The following is a 20,586-nucleotide window of genomic DNA, read 5'->3' on the forward strand; positions in this document are numbered from 1 at the left end:
AGAGCTTCATTCACCTCTGACCTCACAAGGGCTGTCTCAGAACCCGTTTCCCTGGCGCCACTGGCGGGAGAAGGGATGCTATTTTGGGCAGTTCATCCGATCTTGGCTGAAGTGGACCGGGCCAAACCCCTGTCCCACTGACCTCTCCCCTGGAGCAGCAGAGTAGAGCAGCACTGGGAACCGCCCCAAGGAGGGCTGAGAGGCGGGCCTGCGACTGGGGATGCAGGGACAGCAGTGTCCCTGCTGGGGGAGAAGCCAGAGCCTGGGACAGTCATGGAGAAACAAGACCAAGACCTGCTGTAGCTGAGGAGCTCTCCAGGTGAATGCTGAGAAACAGCACTTTAGCAGAGTGAGTCTGGCTCTCAGCAGGACTGGGACAAAGGACCTCCACCGGGGCCCAGGCCTGGAAATGCCACTCCCTGGGGACCATCTGGGGAGGGGGTGACATAGGGCTGTCTGGAGAAGGAAACCCAGCTGGGAGGTGAAAGCCTGGATGTCTGTTCTTGTTTAGTCTGGAGTTGCTGCATGGCACTCTCTGTGGGCTTCAGTTTCCTCATCCGTAAACGGAATGCTGGGAGGATCAGCAGTGGAGCAGAGTTTGGGAGACACATTGTGCTGGGCTGTCAGCAAGGTGTGAGGCTTGAGAGAGAGCAGAGCCCAGCAATGGCAGGCTAAAGCAGAAGGGATGCAGGTCAGAGAGATGTGTTGATTGCTGGCTTTGCTAGACTGGTTTCTACCCCTGGATGCCCCTCTGGAGAGGCTGGGGCTGGGGCTAAAGGGTTTCTGCAATCAGGGTTAGGGTTGTGGACTACACTGCAGCTAGAGGGAATAGGGCTAGAGAAGAAGAAGGACATACAGGATGGGGAAACACAAGAGTTATGTTTCCTGCCATTTGCAAGGAAAATGGGAATATGATATATTTCCAAGAATGGTGAGAAGGGTAAACTTTGCTCTGAGGTGGGGTATAAATTAAATGAATTTTTAGGACCTCATCGTGCGTGTGTGTGTGTGTGTGTGTGTGTGTGTAAGGAAGAAGCCCTGGAAAGTCTCAGTTTAAGTCAGTAAGCAGCAAGAGGGCTTGAGGTTAGACTAAAGGCAATAATAGTCACACACATGAGGGTGGAGCCACTGAGGGAAGTCTGGGCATCTCCGCTGTTCAAAGTGGGGTTGCAGACATGGGAAGGTCAGAGGAGCTCTGAAGGGCCTGGTCCAGAGGTCAGGGGTCCTGAAGCCAGCAGGGGTATAGAGGGTGGGACTCCAGGGCCTCTTCCCATTGGCTGAAACACATCCAACCCCACCCCTACTCCTTGCCAGGTTGGCTGGGTTAAGGCGTGGAACTGGCACCAGCTGGCCCTGTGGCTTCTCCCCCTGGAGGCTGGAGTCTGATGAGAATGTGGGGCCAAGTTCTGTGCCCCCCAGCCCTAGTGACCTATTTTTGGTTTCACAGCATCTAAAAATCTCTGACTGAAAATGACTCATGCAGACAAGGAGAAGCGGTAAGTACCTACTCATTCCCCTATGCCAGCCTCCTGTCTCCCACCCAGAACACCCAGTATCCTCTCTGCCCCACTCTCAGTCTCTCCCCCATGTCAGTGGATGCTCTCAGTAGTTCATGGGGCCCAGAAGAAGAGCCTCTCCCATCTGCACCCATAGCCAAGCACAGGCTGGGCCCTGGGGTGAGGGAAGGCTCAGAAAGACCTAGGTAAGAGTCAAGGGGTTGAAAAAAAAAAAAGAAAAAAAAAAAGAGTCAAGGGGTTGGTCAGTGGGTTCTAACTGCTCCTATGTAGGTGATACTCAATTAAACTGAATTCACTACCTCTCACCCTCTCAGGCTCAGGTTTCTTTGGGGTAAAATAAAAGCTAAAGTCCTTGCAATGGATGAGGCCCTAATTACCTAGTCCATTTCTTCTCTGACCTCCCTCCACCCCTCCTCTTCCCACGGCAGTCACACTGACCTCCCTTCCTAACCGTCAAACATGCTCAGAGTCCTTCAATGACTGTTCCCTCTGCCTGAAACACTCTTCCTGCAGTTAGTCACAGGGCTCACTCTCTCACTCCCTCACTCCCTTCATGTCTTTGTTCAAGTGCCACATTCTCAGCGAGCCTTACTCTACTTATTTGAAACCACACCCTACCTCCTTTTTCTGCTCTATTTCCCCCTAGATATACTGCCTTTGAACACAAATATACTTGCTTTTGACTTCTCATCTCTGCCTATCAGCTCTACATGAGCAGGAATATTTGTCTGTGTGTACTCTCTTCGGTAGAGAGAATGAATGGTTCCCTCTCTGTGCTGAGGCATTGCTGTCTTTAGTCCAAGACTCTCTCCTGGGCTTTCAGACTCTGTTTCCAAAGACCCACTAGTGTCTCACAGGCAACTCAGTCACAGTTGAAAACAGCCTCCTCCGCTCCCCCAAGCCTACTCCTCTTCTGATGGTCTCAGCTCAGTTTAGGATCCCCTTCTCCTCTGTTGCTCAAGCCAGAAGTCAAGACTTTGTCCTTGGGCCCTGGACGGTTGGCTCAGCGGTAGAGCGTCAGCCTGGTGTGCAGAAGTCCCGGGTTCGATTCCCGGCCAGGGCACACAGGAGAAGCGCCCATCTGCTTCTCCACCCCTCCCCTTCTCCTTCCTCTCTGTCTCTCTCTTCCCCTCCCGCAGCCAAGGCTCCATTGGAGCAAAGATGGCCCGGGCGCTGGGGATGGCTCCTTGGCCTCTGCCCCAGGCGCTAGAGTGACTCTGGTTGCGACAGAGCGACGCCCCAGAGGGGCAAAGCATCGCCCCCTGGTGGGCAGAGCATCACCCCCTGGTGGGCGTGCCGGGTGGATCCCGGTCGGGCGCATGCGGGAGTCTGTCTGAGTGTCTCTCCCCGTTTCCAGCTTCAGAAAAATACAAAAAAAAAAAGACTTTGTCCTTGGCACTTCTTTCTCTTCCATGCCTCACATCTTGTCACCAATCTCCTAAAATATGAAGAATGTGCTCACTTTCACCATTCCTTTTTTTTTTTTTACAAAGACAGAGAGAGAGGGATAGATAGGGACAGACAGATAGGAACAAAGAGAGATGAGAAGCATCATTCATCAGTTTTTCATTGCAGCACCTTAGTTGTTCATTGATTGCTTTCTCACATGTGCCTTGAGCGTGGGCCTTCAGCAGACCGAGTAACTCCTTGCTGAAGCCAGCGACCTTGGGTCCAAGCTGGTGAGCTTTGCTCAAACCAGATGAGCCCGTGCTCAAGCTGGCGACCTCGGGGTCTTGAACCGGGGTCCTCCACATCCCAGTCCGACACTCTATCCACTGCGCCACCGCCTGGTCAGGCACTTTCACCATTCTTTCTACCACCATCCTATTCTTCCTAGCCATCCTATTCTTCCAGGCCACCATTCTTTAAAATTAAATTTATTGGGGTGACATTGGTTAACAAAATTATATCGGTTTCAAGTGTTCAATTCTATGATACAGGTCTGTATATTGCTCTGTGTACCCACCACCTAAAGTCAATTCTTTTATCACCACATATTTGACCCCTTTACCCTTTCCTACTTCCCCATGCCCCTCTCCTCTGGTAACCACAGTGCTGTGCCTGTGCCTGTGCCTGTGAGTTTTTGTTTGTTTGTTTTTTATGTTTTTTCATTTGTTGTTTTATAGTTTTATATCCCACCCGCATATTAGTGAAATCATACGGTTATTGACTTTTTCTGTCTGACTTACTTTGCTTAGCATAATATTCTTAAGGTCCATCCATGTTGTCACAAATGGCAGTATTTCATCATTTTTTATGACACATATTCCATTGTATATAGGTACAACATCTTCTTTATCCAATCATACTCATACTTCAAAATTCTCTTCAGGCTCACCTCTGATACTGCCATTATCCACCATGCTCACTAGATGAAGCAGTCTGAGTGGAGAATGAGTTTTTACTTTGTATCTCTAGTGCCCGACTCATAAGTAGATGCTCAATAAATGCTTGTTGAATAAATAAATGTTGGTGAGCAGGTTCACTGGTTGGCTTGAGGTTAGTTGGGTAGTTAACTATTGGTTGGTTGAGTAGATAATTAAATGAACTAGTTAATAGGACAGTCAGTTAATTGATTAAGTTGCCTGAAGGGTTGGTGGTGAGTTGTTAGCTATTTGGCTCCTTGATTAGCATGTATTACTTAGGTAATTATTTGGTTGGCTGTTAGTTTCTTTGTAGACTAGTTTTCTTAGATGTCATTTTCTCATTCTGTACCCTCTCTGTGAGCTATCTCATCTATGCCCATGGATCAAATGACCATCTATGATTTGGTCCAAATTGTGTATCTCTAAATGAAACCGCATGGCCAGCTGCTTCTTTACTGGTCATCTCCCCCTATCTGTCTAAGGGGCTCCTCAAACTCTACACACCCAGAAGAGGACACTCATCCTCCTGCCTAAGCCTGCAGCCTCTCTCCTGTGCCCCACCTGCCATTCTGCTGCTCTAGCCAGATCCGGGGTCATCACTGACTCATTGCTCTCTGTTCTCTCTAATCAACACCAAGGTCTATCAGTTTGACTGTCTCCAAGCCATTTTTACAACACTTTGAATCAGGCTGCCATCACCTCTCAGCCTGTCTGTGACAGAAGCTCCCTGAATGCTCACCACAGCTCCAAGCCTGCTCTCTCATCCAGCCTCCATAGAGAAGGCAGTCCTCTTGCTTAAATTCTCCACCTGGCCCCATGGCCCTCTGGGTCGAGTTCAGACTAACATGGACCTTCTGCCATCTGGCTCGGCACTCCTCTCTGCCAATCCGATGCTGCTTTTACCCCTCTCTCTGGCCAGCCCATCCTTACAGAATTCCTCAACAGATCACACACTGTCTTAGCTGCAAAATTTGCCCATGCCACTCCAATGTCCAAAACTTCCCCCACCTCCTCTGAGGCTCCTTCACTTGGCCAGACTTCTAGGTTTGACTTAAATTTCTATTCTGCCGGGGTCCAGCCCCGGGGGGGGGGGATCCAGGGGTCCCACAGGAGGAGACGGCGTTGGCGAAAATCGAGTGAGAGAGCCGAATTCTTTATTCTCTGGTTAGCATTTACTGCCAGGCATCTCCGCCAATGGCTGGTCTAACATTACTTTTTATGCACACACACTAAGTTACAATCACATGGTATTTTGAATACATCATTGTTTTAGTTTCACTATGGTTACATATTTCTAGATAACAGTTAATTCATATCTATAAGCTACAAGTCAGGTGGTAAGTTATTCAAAGTACAGTTATACAATAACTTGAATAGTAATAACAATATCGGTACAAACTTCTAAAAGATTAGTACTAATTAATAACTCTATTTTACTGTTGTTGTGAGTCAAGGGCGCAGAAAGAGATAGCAGACGAAATCATCAAGGACTAGCAAAGGACTACCGCTTGCTCAGGCAAATAGCCTTGAGTTCATGTAGTGTCCTAATTCTTTTTTCATAAGACTACAAAAGGCTTGCTATTTAAGAAACTAACATAACATTAAGAGTAACTTTTACTTAAAGATACATAGAGTGCACCTGCAAGATAGCTAGTAGCAACATAATATCAGAAGGCATTAATTGCTATTGCTGCTATGAATCCCACCACATTCCTCTCCTTATTCTTGGAAAATACAAAAATCTCATGAGAATGTTTTACTGAGAAAAGCCCAGCAACTGCCTTCAGTGACAAAACAAGCCTTTTTTTTTTTTTTTTTTTTTTTTTTTTTTTTTTTTTTCTGAAGCTGGAAACAGGGAGAGACAGTCAGACAGACTCCCGCATGCGCCCGACCGGGATCCACCCGGCACGCCCACCAGGGGCCACGCTCTGCCCACCAGGGGGCGATGCTCTGCCCATCCTAGGCGTCGCCATATTGCGACCAGAGCCACTCTAGCGCCTGAGGCAGAGGCCACAGAGCCATCCCCAGTGCCCGGGCCATCTCTGCTCCAATGGAGCCTTGGCTGCGGGAGGGGAAGAGAGAGACAGAGAGGAAAGCGCGGCGGAGGGGTGGAGAAGCAAATGGGCGCTTCTCCTGTGTGCCCTGGCCGGGAATCGAACCCGGGTCCTCCGCACGCTAGGCCGACGCTCTACCGCTGAGCCAACCGGCCAGGGCCAAAACAAGTCTTTTAACAAAACATTCTTTACTAGCTAGCTGCACTCCTATCCAAGGCCACGCAACAGGCCACTCCACTACACCTTACCTAAGATTCTAATGTCTAGTTAAACTTTATACATTTACTATATTTATACACTAGTTAAGTTCTAACTTTATTCTTTCTAACATAATTAATAAGAAGAAATTCTCCTACAAACTTAACCCTTTATGAGGGATATCATGGCCAGCCTCTTATGTTTATGAGCCCAGTTCAAGGGGCTTACAGGCTTTTCTGTGGAACTTACACCTTCTGTCTCATTTCCAAAGAAATTACTACAAATCTACAGGGAAAGCACGGTACTATTATCCCTGTGCCATAAATAATAGCACACACCCAGAAAAGGGGGGAATATAAGGCCAGATTAATTCAAAAGATTAAAGGGGGAAGTATCGTTGTGCCTTTCCTTTGCGGTGACTTTGTCAACCCGCAGCTGTTGGTCTTTACTGCGGTGACTCTATCTTCTTTTGCTGTGACTTTGTCAACCAGCAGTTGTGGATCTTCTCCTGCTGTGACCTAGTTAGCCAGCATTAATGGATCGGCTCCCGACACTATTCTTCTGGAAAAGCCTCCTATCCCCTCCTCAAGGCCATTTGCTTCTTACCTGCAATCTCATAGAGCTCACACTTCACCTGTGGCAACACTTTTCACACTTTATAGTAATGGCTCAATTATTTGTTTTTCTTACTAAGAGCAGAAGTTATGCCAAACATAGTAAGCATAATAGGGATTCAACAACTTTTGGTTCAGTGGTTGGTTGGTGGTGTTTTGTTGCTTACTGTATCTGGCCAGCTGTGTGGTGAGGAGGAAGGGACCAGGGTTCCAGATTCTTTTGGTGGCCTTGACTTCCTGCTCTGTTCACATCCCCTCTGCCTCTGTGGCACCTTCCTAGAACTGTTCTTGGGTCCCTGTCAGTCCTCAGACTGCTCATTGGCTCTTCTTCGGGGCTGAGGAGATCAGCCATGAGGACAAGGGGACCCTACCTGGTGAGGCATGAGAGCTGGAGTTAGGTGGGAGTCGAGGGATCGTCCAGGCAACTCTACATCCCTCCCTATGCGCAGCCATGGGTTTGTTTCCCTGGGATATCAACAGAGCAAGGACTGGGGTGGGTGAGCTATGAACAAGGGGACTCAGCCAGAAAAGTGATAGTTGTTTTATCTATGCCTGGTTTATGTTTCTCACTCCCTCTGCTTACTCTTTACTGCTATGAGGGTGGGGCCATTTAAGAAATTTAGGAAGCCTGGGGCCAGGTGGGGGTTGATGTTGCTGTCCCAAGCAGGGCCTGATGTCAGCTTCAGCCATCAACAGGGGGAGAAGGATCACCAGTCTTAACAAGCATTAAAGGCCACACTTAGAATTATCTCTATCCCTGCTTCTCTTCTTTAACCTCCACACCCCATCTCCCAACTCAAGCTCTAGCTCACCCTATCCAACAAACGATAGAGACTGTAACTTACTTTTTCCTCTATCCATCCAATCATGAGCTTATTAAATAAATATTTATCCAGCCCCAGGCACTGCAGAAAGTTTTGGAGGTCTATGGAAAGTAAGAGAAGAATTCTCCAGTTTCCATTCATCCTACAATATATATTGAACACCTACTATGTGTCTGGCCCTGTGGTAGGCACTGAGAATATACCAGGGAGTAAGATCCAGTCCCTCCCTCCCTCTTATTCACTCACTTACTCAAACATCTGTTTGTGTTGGTTGCAGAGCCTGGTTCACTTTGCAGACCCCTTCATCTTTGGCAGAACTTGGTGTGTATTTCAGTTCTTAGTGCTGTTTACAGAGCCTGGGAGCAGACTTGGCCCCGCCCTGTTTGCAGAGTGCCTTGTGGTTGTCTGATCCCACCTGATGTCTTGCCCGTGTCCTCAGAGATCTGGTTCCTGCAGGTAGGCAGGCAGACAGACAGACAGAGCTCCACCTTCCTGCCTGCTCTCTCCCACTTGCTCCTTCCCCCAGCTCTTTGGCACCAGAGATGGCATTCATCAGACCCCCAACTGCCCCGTCTGCAAAGTGGCTTTGGTGTGTCCTCTCACTGGTCTGTCCTCACCAGGAGGAAGAAGGGGCATGACCCGGCTATTTACCCTCATCCCTCTTCATCTCCCTGTGGCACTCAGGTGTCTCTGATCCCAGCTGTCTCAGCTTCTCTGAGCAACAGGAGGTGTGTGTGGACAGGCCAGTGGGTTATCCATTAACTCAGCTTTGAATTAAGGGCCGATGGGCAGCAAGTGCACTTGAGTCTCACTTCTGCGCATGGTCTCGGGCTGCTGCTTCAGGTCTCCCCACAAATCCAAGATGATCCTGTCACCTGTGTTAACAAGGGTGCAAGCAATACTGCAGAAGGAGATGGTGCGAGAATTCCTGGCCGAGCTCATGAGCACATATATCATGATGGTGAGTGGGGGGGTGGGCTCTGAGGAAGGGTCATGAACCCCAGGCCTTCACAAGTTTGGGGCTCAGTAAGGGTAATCCATGATTCCCTCCCACTGCTGGCCTCAGGGTCACATTGTCCATACCCCGGTCTCTAAGCTAGAAGCCTGAGGGTGAATCACAGGACAGTAAGGAGAGAGCCTGACTTTCTCACTATGTATTTTTGGAAGAGACGGGACTCATAATGTGGAGGCAGTACAAAATTATGGGCCTGGGGGTGTCAGGGGACATGGCGGGAAGTGGGGAGAATGGGAACCAAGAGGAAAGAGATTGGAGAAAATATTGTGTCAGGTTTTGAGATTTAATCCTGAGGGCAATGGGGAGGCACTGAAGGTTTCCAAACAGCGGAATGATGTGGTCATTTAGAGTTTAGAAGGAAATTCTGGTTGTAGTGTGGAGTTTCAGCAAAGTGGGCAGGCTGGAGGGAGGGGAACCTGTTAAGAGACTGTTGCAAAGACCTAAGATACATAGAGGGTGGTGAATGATCCAGGGATGGAGGAGAAGCACATGTCTGAGGCAGCTGTAGCACATGGAATCAAGGAGATTTCATAAGCCATAGATGTGGATTAAATGCCAAGGGGGCCATTCTGAGCCCAGGGCCCAGTGCAGAATGAGAGGTAAGGTGAGTTTGGAGGTGAGCAGAGGTGCTGGGGAAGACATCTAGCAGGGGGTTGGATATAGATGTCTGGAGCTCAAGAGAGTGCCTTGGGCTGGAGTATAGGGTTAGAGTTCATCAGAATATGGATGGTGGTTATAAAATCTGTTCAGTGAGAGTGTATAGGAAGAGAAAATAAGTTGAGGACAGTGCCCTGGAAAATGAAAAGAGGCACGCAAAGGGACCTGGGAAGTATTGACCAGAGAGATGGAGGACAGGCAGGGGAGACATTACAGAAGTGTGTGTGTGGGTGGGTGGGGGTTCACAGGAGGGAGTGGTCAGCAGTGTAGGAGGCTGCAGACAGCCAGAGGAGGTGAAGACTGACAAAGGTCTGTAGGTTTTGATGATATGGAAGTCACTAGGGACTGGAGCAAAGGCTCTTTTAGTGGATGGTAGGACAGAAACAAGATCACAAGCAGGAGGTGAGGTTTCTTGGAAACTCCCTCTCTTCACTTGCTTCAGCCCCGGCATCTTCCCCAGCAAGCCTCTGCCCCTAAGCTGTAGCCATGTTTGTTTGCACCTTATGGAGGGCCTAGGTCCATGAATAGAAGGGGCAGACTCTGGGAAGCGCAAAGGTGGTCAGGAGCACACCAGAGGAAGTAGGGAAGAGAGGCAGTGTGCGTGAGACAGTGTGTGCGCGTGAGTGTGTATGGTTGTGTGTGCACATGTGAATATGAGGTAACTTGTTTGTGTGTGTGCTGACCACAGGTTAGGAGATGATGGAACCTGTGGAGCTCAAGGGACTCTGGATACCTGGGTTCTTATCCTGATCCTGCCACTGAGTCACAAGCTGGCTGTGGGCGGATCTCTCTGTGGCTCGCTGTCTGTCTTCCCAGTTATGTAGTGTGATGAACGGGGCCTTCATGGGTTTTGGTGCTGGGTTTGAATTCCGGCTCTGCTATCCTTTACCTGTGAGATCTTCCATAAATCTCTTAACTGTTCAGAACTCAAGCTTCCTCGTTAGTAAAGCTGACACTAACATTGAGTTGGCAGATATATGTGAAGAAGGCCAAGAGCCCAACACCCAGTAGGACACATGTGTTTGTCTCTGGGCATCCTAACAAGGGCTCCCAGCTGCTCTCCCCTCCATGACTCCCACCCACTCCTCCTCCCCCATTACTCTCCCTCCTGCTTGGCTCCTGAGCTGTGCGGACAGCACTGGATTCTGTCTTGCCTTAATTCAGGTCAAAGTAATTCATTTATGACAAAACATTCCAGTCCTCTGAGGGCTGTTAAACCTTGGAACTGTGGAGGAGGGAGGGTGTCTCCTTAGAGAGTTCCTAGGAAAACCAGGTGTTCCTAGGAAAACCCACATACATTGATGCCTACTCATGCCTACATTTCTCTTCCTTTTATCAAGACTTACTGAGCACCTACTGCATACCAGAAGCTATGCTAAACTAAACTCCTTACATGCACCACCATCCCAAATCCTCACAACAATCCCGTGAGGGTCTATTATTATCCCCATTTCTCAGATGGGGAAACTGAGACTCCATGAGAGACTATTACTTGCTCAAGGTCACATTTTTATTTTTATTTTATTTTTTTAATTATTTTCTTTTTTTTTTTAATACTTTTTATTTTTTATTTATTCATTTTAGAGAGGAGAGGGAGAGACAGAGAGAGAGAGAGAGAGAGAGAAGAGGGGAGGAGCTGGAAGCATCAACTCCCATATGTGCCTTGACCAGGCAAGCCCAGGGTTTTGAACCGGCGACCTCAGCATTTCCAGGTCAATGCTTTATCCACTGCGCCACCACAGGTCAGGCAAGGTCACATTTTTAAAAAAGATTTTATTTATTGATTTTATAGAGAGAGCGTAGGTGGGTGCAAGAGGTATCAACTTATAATTGGTTCACTTTAGCTGACCATCACTTGCTTGTAATATGTGCCTTGACCTGGCAAGCCCAGGGTTTTGAACCAATTACCTCAGTATTCCAGGTCAATGCTCTATCTACTGCACCACCACTGGCCAGGCCCCAAGGTCACATTTTAAGTTAAGATTAAATCCAGTCCAGTCTGATATCACAGTCTTCACCTTACATCTCTATGCTCTGTCCCTTAGCTTAGCTATGGGAGGATTTCTAACACCCTGGCTTGTGAAATGTCCTCCAGCTGAGGTAAGGTCCTTACTCCCAGGTTTAGGATAAATTTAAGACCTCTCTCCAGAACTTGTTTTCTCCATTTGTAGAGTGGGGATAGAAATATTTGCCGTTTAGATTTGCTGTGAGAATTAAAAGGGAGTAACACATGGAAAAGAACTTTGGGAGGTTTCAACTCATATAGGACATTGTGTTGCTGTTATTTTTAGTTGCTGGGCCTGTGCCAAATTTATAGGAAGCTCAGTGAGTCATCAGGGTAAAGGTTTTACTAGAATAGCAAGTGTGACCTTGAGTTACATTTACTGCAGCCAGGATGAGGGAGATGAACTGTTCTATTCAATTCCTCTCAACAGTGTCTAAAGGTATTGTCCTTGGGGCTGCCCCCATGGCTGTTGGTGCGACTTGGACAGGCTGGGCCACATTTACTGGCCAGGAAGGGGAGGAGCTGGCCATCAGGGCTCTGAAAAACCAGCTGTTGATGTGAACTGAACCATAGGGCAAGGGTTGCAAACTCACATGCTCCAGGGGCAGGAGAGAGCAACTTAGAGTGGTGGGGTCTGTGGCCAAGTGCAGGGTGCTGACCTGTGCACGGGCGCAGCTGCCACTGCTCCAGCTGACTGTTGCTGTGCAGGGCGAGTACAGGCCAGCGCTACCTGGGCTTCTGATTTCGTAAGAGCTGAGGCTTCCGATGGTTGAAACCAAGTTATACAGCCCTGGCTGGGTAGTTGAGTTGCTTAGAGCATTGTCCCACTACACCAAAGTTGTGGGTTCGATCCCCTGTCAGGGAATATACAAGAAACAACCAATGAATGCATAAATAAGTGGAACGATAAATTGATGTTTTTCTTTATCTCCTTTCTTCTCTCTCTCTAAAAAAATCAATCAATAAATTTTAAAAAGGTCCTGGCTGGATAGTTCAGTTGGTTAGAACATCGTCCCTATACACAAAGGCTGGGGACTCAATCCCAGGTCAGGGCTCTTATAGAAACAGATTGATGTTTCTGTCTGTCTCTCCCCTTCTTCTCTAAAATAGGTACATAAATTTTTAAAAATATAATTAATTACAAAAAAAACCCACCCAAGTTATCTAAAGAAAACATGTGTGCTGGATAGATGAGGCCCATGGGCTGTCATTTGGCAACCGTGACTCAGGAGATCATGTGAGGTTTATTCACTCATTCATTATTTTTAGCAAACATTTCTAAGCTTCTACTTGGAAATAAGGACCCTTGGTCTTCAGACCCTCCATGCTCCACTACCTGTATCTCCTGACACCCCTACACCTGTCAGCCTGACCTGGCCTCACTCCCCACTCCCACACCTCCTTTGTTCCTGTCCTCTCCTGCCTCACCCTATATTTGGCCCTAAGCTGGCCTGCCTCTGGGCCCCCCTGCACCTGTCCTGGGGCTCTGGAGGAACCTGGTGGGCCCTGCTCAGCATTTCCCCTCCTCTAGCCGGGCTAGTTCACTTTTCCTCAGGCTTCCCCTAAGCTGCTCTGTACTTGCCTATCTTTTTATCAGCAAAAGGCTTACTCTCCAGCTTGACAGAGAACACCCTGGAGGGCTGCCTGGATCTGGCTCCTTACCCACTTGCCCCCTCACCACCAGAACACACTGACCTGTGCATCCACATAGTCCCCCTCCACGAGGGCCGGGCCTCCTCCTTCATGGAGGACCCTCCATTCCTGTGCCAGCCCCACCCCTCATGACGTACTTGCTTTGTCCTTTTCTCTCCCCTTTATTTCCAGCTGCCCCCCTCTCAATCTTTGTGTGTGTGTGTGTGTGTGTGTATGTGTGACAGAGACAGAGACAGAGAGAGGGACAGATAGGGACAGACAGGTAGGAAGGGAGAGAGACAAGAAGCATCAATTCTTGTTGCGGCACCTTAGTTGTTCATTGATTGCTTTCTCATATGTGCCTTGACAGGGGCTCAAGCAGAGCGAGTGACCCCTTCCTCAAGCCAGAGACCTTGGGCTTCAAGCCAGTTACCTTTAGGCTCAAGCCAGTGACCATGGGATCATGTCTATGATCCCACGCTCAAGCCAGTGATTCCGCGCTCAAGCTGGCAACCTTGAGGTTTCGAGAATGAGGTTTCAAACCTGGGTCCTCTGCATCCCAGTCTGAAGCTCTATCCACTGTGCTACCACCTGGGCTTTATCCACTGTGCCACCACCTGGTCAGCCCCTACCCTTCAATTTTAACATATCAAAGTCGCTCTACTTAAAACAGCACAACACAGAACAAAGCCTCCCTCTCATCATCCCATGAGTGCTTTCATTTATCTCATTGTTGTTTCTTCTCTTTCTCTTCCTTTTCCTCCTCCTCCTCCTCCTCCTCCTTCTTCTTCTTCCTCTTTTTAAAAGATTTTATTTATTGATTTTACAGAGAGAGAGGAGGGGTGGGAAGGACTGAGAAGTGTCAACTCATAGTTGTTTCACTTTAGTTGATCATTGTTTGCTTGCTGTATGTGTTTTGACCAGGCAAGCCCAGGGTTTTGAACTGGTGACCTCAGCATTCCAGGTTGACACTCTATCCACTGTGCCACTGCAGGTCAGACATTGTTCCCTCCCTTCTCAGGCACGTTCACAAAGGGAGGTCTACACTGGAACCCTATGACTCTTCTTTACTGCCTCACCTCTGTCTCTAGGACCTGGCTTTGGTCTCCATGGCCTGATGATACAGTGCTCACAACATTACTAGTGACCTCTGGGCTGTCACGTCCAAAGGGATGCTTTCCAGGCCTTCATGGACTTGACCCAAAGGCTGCCTATGACTGTGTGGACCACACCCTTCTTGGAAAACTCCACTTCTCCCTAGTGTCTGGGACACATTCTCTCTTTGTTCTTCTCTCATTCCAATACCTGCTTCAGCTGGGGTTTATAATGCCCATTCACAGGGGCTGATGCATGGCTCTAGGTTCAGCCCTCAGGTGCCTTCTCACCTGTGTCCTCTCACCTGTCTTCATCCTCCCTGATGGCTTCAGAGGAGTCTTCATGTCTATAATTCTACAGGTTTTCTTTTTCAAAAACTCTAGAACAGAACTGTCCAAGAGAAATACAACATGAGCCACATATGTAATTAAACATGTTCTAGTAGCCATATTAAATAGATAAAAAGTGACAGGTGAAATGAATTTTAATAATTATTATATTTAACCCATATAGCCAAAACATTATTAGTTCAACATGCAATCAATACACAATTATTAATAAGATTTTACATTCTCCTTGTCTTACTAAGTCTTTGAAATCTGGCTTGTACTTTATACTTAGCAGATTTCAGTTAGGACTAGCCACATTCCAAGGATATAATAGCTACATGTGACTAGTGGCCATCATATGGGACCATACAAATCTAGACTCTGATTTCCAGTAGTCTGGACATTTAGAGCTCCCTCAGCATCAACATGTCCAAAACACATGTATTGTACTTTTCAAAGGAGGTGTCATCTGAGCACAGCCTTAATGTAGAGTATCAATTTTTCAGGATCTAGGATCGGGTATTCAGGCAGAGGGAACAGCATATGCAAAGACACAGAGGCATAAAAAAACAAAGCATTCAGGGAGCAGTGTGTTGTTTGGTTTGAGGCTGTTTGGCTTAGGTGACTGCCTGAATTTAAATCCTGGCTTACTGCAGGCAGGCTGTGAACTTTGGACAAACTACTCAACTTCTCTAAGCCACAGATTACCCATTGTCAATTGGGGAGATTAATAGGACCTAATGCCTGTGTTGGTGTAAAGGTTAAAAAGGAAGTGACAGATGTAACTTTTACCAGTGCCTGGAACATAGTAAGTTCTTAATAAATGATTATTTAGTAGTAATACTATTGCTGAACATAGAGAACACTAGAGCAGATATGAAACAGAAAGAAATTATAAAGGGTCCTGAATGGTGGCCCCCTGAGTTTGGACTTTATCCTAGGAATGAAGGGGAGCTGGTGACTGGATGAGGGGCCGACATGATCAGATCTTTACATTAGAAAGGTCACTTTGGCTGCAAGGTGGAGATCTGGGGAGAATATGAGCAGAACTGATTGGGTGTGAGGGAGGAGGGGGAGAAAGCTCTCATTTGTGACATCCAAGTTTCTGATTTGGCCAACTGAAATAGGGGGCATAGGGTGGGGGTCACATTTTCTGAGATGGTAAGCTTCAACATAGAGCCCGAGATGCCTGTGGAACACCCAGACTTCCAGTGCATATCTAGAATCAGGGATCTGACTCCTGGGTGAAGGTTTGGGGAATTTTAGTGCAGTAAGCGTATCTGAAGCCGTAGACAGGATAAGAAGATCAGGAAGAGTGATCAGGGTAAGATGTGAAAAGGGCCAGGGATTGAGCCCTGGGATCATCCATATTCATGAGGCAGATGAAGGAAAAGGATGTGGGAAGGAACAATATAGAGGGAGAGGCTATGGATGTAAGAGGAAAATCAGGAGAGATGCCATGGAGGCTTAGAGGAGGGACTGTTCAGGAGCACGAAGTGGTTAAGAGGGTCACGGTCGGCAAAGTCAAGTAAGACAACATCTGAAGGGACCCTTGGGAAATCAGAAGGCTGGAGCCCTTGGAGAGAGCTTTGGTATTGTTGAGAGGGGGAAACAGAAGCCAGCTGGAAAAGGGAGAACAAGGGAAGAAATAAAGGAGCCAGCCAGGGAGTCTTTTCCTAGAGCCTGACTGACACAGGAAGGGGGCGTCCAGGAGTCCACAGGTGGAGAGGAAAGCTGGGCGGAAGTGGGAAGGTTTCCTTTTAGGAGGAAGAGGCCTGAGTCTGTGGGAGCCAAAGGAAGGGTGGGGTGGAGGATACAGACAGGAGGGAGACCCCCACAGAGGTGGATAGAGGCTGGGTGCAGGTGGTGGCTGTAGGAGATTGAGGGCCTGGCTTCACACCTCTAATCTCCCTGTGAAGTGGGCCCTGGAGGTGTCCCCTGAGGAGATCCAGCAGCCAGGGATGGGCAGAGCTAGAAGTTCAGGAATGACACCTGAGGGTAGGAGAATTAGAACCCCACTGGCTTCCAGGGCTGGTGTGTGTGGGGTGGGGGTTGTGGGTGGGGGCTGTGGCAGAGTCCAGGCATGAAACTTCCTTCAGGCTAGGCTGAAGTGTGAGGTGCTCTGAGGGGTTCAATGTATACCAGCCATGCCGTCCTTGAAGCCCAACCCCTTCCCTGAACTTCAGGTGGGGCTCAGGTCTAGGGGCCTAGATATGTCTGTAAGAGCCCCTTACTCCACTGCCCCACTACTTAGCTCTCTCTGGCCAGTTCTTAGGGGCCTTGACAGAGGCGAGGGGTGAGAGGTCATGAGGAGGGGTCTCTGGAGGAAGAAGGCATGGTAGAGGGTCTCTAAGGACAGTTCAGGGTGACCCAGGGTGTGAGGGTGAGGACCCCAAATTGAGCCCTGAGCCCTCCCGTGAGGTTGCAGCCTCTGGGCAGGCAGTCCACTCAGAGGTCCTCTCTTGCAGGTGTTTGGCCTTGGTTCCGTGGCCCATATGGTTGTAGGAGATAAATTTGGCAGCTTCCTCGGTGTCAACTTGGGTTTTGGCTTCGGAGTATCCATGGGAGTACACGTGGCAGGGAAAACCTCTGGTGAGTGAGCCTGGACCCTTCCTGACCTGCAAGGCCAGGCATCCCCTGCAGGTTCTTCCTGCCCCCCTCCACCAGCCCCTTCTTCCAGTCAGCCATGTGGAGGGAGAACACCCTAAATCCCTTTCCTCTGACTGTCTCACTCAGGCTCTTCATGAGCCTCCTTGACCCACCATTTTTACTGGCTGCGTCAACTTAGTCAAGCTATATAACCTCTCTACTCCTCACTTCCGTTAATGGTCAAATGGAGACAGTGGTCCCTGCCTCTGGGTCCTCATGAGAATCCTTGCCTTATTATTGTTGCTGCTCTCAATATTATTTACTATTGTTGGTTTCTGCTCTCACTCTCCTGACACACTTGCCCTCCCCACAGGGGCCCACATGAATGCGGCCGTGACCTTCACCAACTGTGCAATAGGCCTCATGTCCTGGAAGAAGTTTCCTGTGTATGTACTGGGTCAGTTCCTGGGTTCCTTCCTGGCTGCTGCCACCATCTACGGCCTCTTCTACGGTGAGTGTCCTGCCCTGGTTGTCCACTTCTGGCCTTAGCCTCCTACTCTGAAATATGGGCAGATCCGATCTAAGGTCCTTGCCTATGATCATTTGTCTGTGAGTGAAGCCCTGGAGATGCTCCCCACCCCTCCATCCCACAACCTTATTTCTGGGGCTCCAGTAGGATTGAGCTAGGGGCAGTTCCTGCTAAATCTATGTCTCCACAGGTGCCATTATGGAGTACTCGGATGGACAGCTGACAGTGGATGGCCCTATAGCCACTGCTAATATTTTTGCCACCTACCTTCCAGCCCACATGACACTATGGAGAGGCTTCTTGGATGAGGTCAGTGGTCCAGGGTGGGTTCCCCTCACCTCAGAAGGGGTCAGCAGGCAGCCCCGCACCATAGAGAGAAGAACAACTCTGATAGGAACTGTACTGAGACATGTCTCTTCTAGTCTGACTGGGGGCACTGCTGAGGCCCTGTGGCTTGGCTAGGGTCCCTGTGTGGCTGCCACGCATCTGCTTCCCAGGTGTTTGTTACGGGGATACTCCAGCTGTGTCTCTTCGCCATCACGGACAAGAAGAACAATGCAGCACTGCAAGGGACGGAGCCCGTGGTGATTGGTATCCTTATTGCCATCATTGGAGTGTCTCTGGGCATGAACACGGGATATGCCATGAACCCGTCCCGGGACCTGCCTCCCCGCTTCTTCACCTTTATTGCTGGCTGGGGCACACAGGTCTTCAGGTATTGCCTTGCCCAGCCCATTCCTTGTTTTCTGTGGGTTCCCTGCATGCAGAGGGGTGGGCATGGGGTGAGGGGAGTCCTGCAGAGCTACCAGGTGGCCTAGGGAGGCAGTTGTGGGTTCCAAGCTTCCCTCGGACCAGCAATGATGCAGATACTGTTCCTGAACTGAAAGCAAATCCTGCCGCAGGTCAGCCTCTGTCCCTGAACTAGAGAGATGCTGACCAGGGCCCAAGGCTTAGGAGTGGCTCCTGGGCTAGGAAGGGGGTCACTCCTCTACTCTCAGGCCCTGTCTCAGAGTGAGGTGGAGGTAGGTGCTATCCCAGGCATCTGCCCCTCACCAGGCCTGCGTTTTGCCTGCAGGGCCAATAACTGGTGGTGGGTGCCAGTGGTGGCACCACTACTGGGTGCCTACTTAGGTGGCATTATCTACTTGGTCTTCATTGGCTCCACCATCCCACGGGAGCCCCTCGCACTGGAGCAATCCACAGAGTCTGAAGACCACAGAAAATCTGTGATACTCAGGACCACGCCTCACCAAACCTCCTCTTCCCTTACCCATGTCTCTGTGTCCCCCAAAAACAGACCTCCAGTCCGGCCTGCCCGACCCATAAGTGACCCCATCCGAACACAGCAGTTCTAAGTAAAATTATTTGAGACCCCATCCCCACCCCAATAAAGAAAACCTTGACCCACAATGGCACTCCTGCTTCCTGGGTGCCTCTTATGGTTGATTGGGCTTCCTGTAGCCCAAAGCTGGAGCATAGAGCTAAGAGGCCTCCAACTCCTTCCAGGCCTGGAAGCTGGGGCACCCCCTGGGGGAGGATAGGGAAGGGCCAACAGTACGAACAGGAGATTAAAAGACGCCAGGCACAAAACAGTGGATTTCCAGGCACAGGATAGGGCTGAGATGGTTTGGGGAAGGACAACAGCTGGCTGGTGCGGGGCCAGCTCTGGGCGACACCCTGAGCTGCCCTGGGACAGGACTTGAGACGCTGTCTCAGTTTTGGCCAGTCCTTGCACCAGACAAGCATGTAGATCAGTTTCTCAAGCTTTTTTTCCCCCCATTATTGCTCCACCTTAGAAGCCTTTTTGATATTTTTTCTTAATCACATGTCTTAATACCATAGATATACTGTATATCTCTTTACATACTTTACATGCTTTATATAAAAAATAGCAAGATGTTTTTCATTATTCCCTTCCAAAAATCCATTTTTTCTCTCTTAGGAGCAAAATCAGTTTCTTATCCCCCTAAAATCAGTTCACCCTCCACCCTAGAAAATGCCTGATGTAGGCAGACTCACAGTATGTAAGGGGTTAGCCTCCTCTTCCTTCTTCCTGGGCCAGTGCTCTCCCACATTAACAAACTTCAGAGTTAGAAAGGAAGCTGCAGAGAGGGAACTCCTCAGAGGTGCAGAGATAGGAAACAGCCTCATGGAGTTCAGGGGGACAGGCCCAGAGGTAGGATGGAGGCGGAACAGCCAGGATCCAACAACTCTGGAGCCAGGCAGGAATCATCCTTTCTGGGATTCAGAAGGCATCACCCATGGTTCCTATCACTGCTTGTGTGTGTATCCTTTCAGCAGTTATTGAGCACCTCCTGTGTACAGGTCTTGCCTGGACACTGGTGCTGCTGTGGATGAGGCTGGACTCTGCCTTTGAGAAATGCAGTCTAATAGGCACAGGAGGAAGGAGCTAAATGGTGCAGAGGGGGCTGCACGGAGGCTGTGGGCTCACAGGGGGCTCACAGCTGGGCCTCGAAGCCAAGGCCAAGCATGGCTTCCCAGAGGGGACAGAGCAGAGCTGGGAGCCGGGGGTAGACTTTGTCGGGCTGGTTGATGCACTTTACTGTTTGTGGGGACAGGAGGCAGAGGAGGCTGGGCTTTCTTCTGGAGGTGGGGACAGGGTAAGAAGAGTTTAGAAAGCCCACCTGAGCTTCTGTGTGTAGGCTGGTGGAAAGGGGAAGCTGGAGCCTGCCAGGGAGTGTGGCAAGAGGCCATAATTCCAGAGGAGCAGCACAGTACCTAATAAGTCAGTGTCAGTGGGCATGGAGACAAGAGAAGGATTTCACTCGATACCCAGGAGGTAAAGCCCACAGGACTTGGCTCAGATTGGATGAAAGAGTGGGTGAGGATGCAGCAGGAGTCAGGTCTGACTTTCAGTTTCTGGCTTGGACTTGGGACATTGGAGATGTCCCCGCTGAGGGAAGAGCATGGGAGAGGAACTGGTTTGGAAAGGAAGATGATAAAATTACATTGTGAACATGTTGACCTTGAATTGTCTACAGGACTTGAAGGGCAAGGGATGTGTTGTCTTGGGTAAATTACTCAACCTCTCTGGTTCTCTTCTCATTTGTAAAATGGGTATAATAATATTACCTACCATTTGTATTGCTGTAAATATTCAATGAAATAAAACATATATGTACTCAATAAACAATTATGTCT

The 20,586-nt window shown here is 49.0% G+C and overlaps 1 protein-coding gene across 4 annotated transcripts; it reads left to right on the forward strand.

The window, feature by feature from the left end:
- The first annotated feature begins 220 nt into the window (after positions 1 to 220).
- AQP7 (aquaporin 7) lies at positions 221 to 20,578 on the forward strand. 4 transcript variants are annotated; one of them, XM_066256915.1, is made up of 8 exons: positions 221 to 349; positions 1,448 to 1,496; positions 8,417 to 8,534; positions 16,775 to 16,898; positions 17,269 to 17,406; positions 17,615 to 17,733; positions 17,922 to 18,139; positions 18,500 to 20,578. In XM_066256915.1, the coding sequence occupies exons 2-8, from the start codon at positions 1,471 to 1,473 to the stop codon at positions 18,777 to 18,779; spliced, it is 1,023 nt and encodes a 340-aa protein (XP_066113012.1). In that variant the 5' UTR covers positions 221 to 349; positions 1,448 to 1,470; the 3' UTR covers positions 18,780 to 20,578. The 4 variants fall into 4 exon arrangements, with proteins under 4 accessions (XP_066113012.1, XP_066113014.1, XP_066113013.1 ...); XM_066256916.1 differs by having other exon boundaries at positions 249 to 319; XM_066256917.1 differs by lacking the exon at positions 8,417 to 8,534 and having other exon boundaries at positions 240 to 349.
- Positions 20,579 to 20,586: the final 8 nt, after the last annotated feature.

The sequence above is a fragment of the Saccopteryx bilineata genome, chromosome 2 (assembly GCF_036850765.1).
Source record: "Saccopteryx bilineata isolate mSacBil1 chromosome 2, mSacBil1_pri_phased_curated, whole genome shotgun sequence".
Taxonomy (NCBI): Eukaryota; Metazoa; Chordata; class Mammalia; order Chiroptera; family Emballonuridae; genus Saccopteryx; species Saccopteryx bilineata.

Coding starts and splice junctions, on each gene's coding strand:
- AQP7 (XM_066256915.1), top strand. CDS start 1,471: ATGACTCATGCAGACAAGGAGAAGCG. Junction 1,497..8,416: donor CATGCAGACAAGGAGAAGCG/GTAAGTACCTAC, acceptor CTGCTGCTTCAG/GTCTCCCCACAAATCCAAGA. Junction 8,535..16,774: donor TGAGCACATATATCATGATG/GTGAGTGGGGGG, acceptor CCTCTCTTGCAG/GTGTTTGGCCTTGGTTCCGT.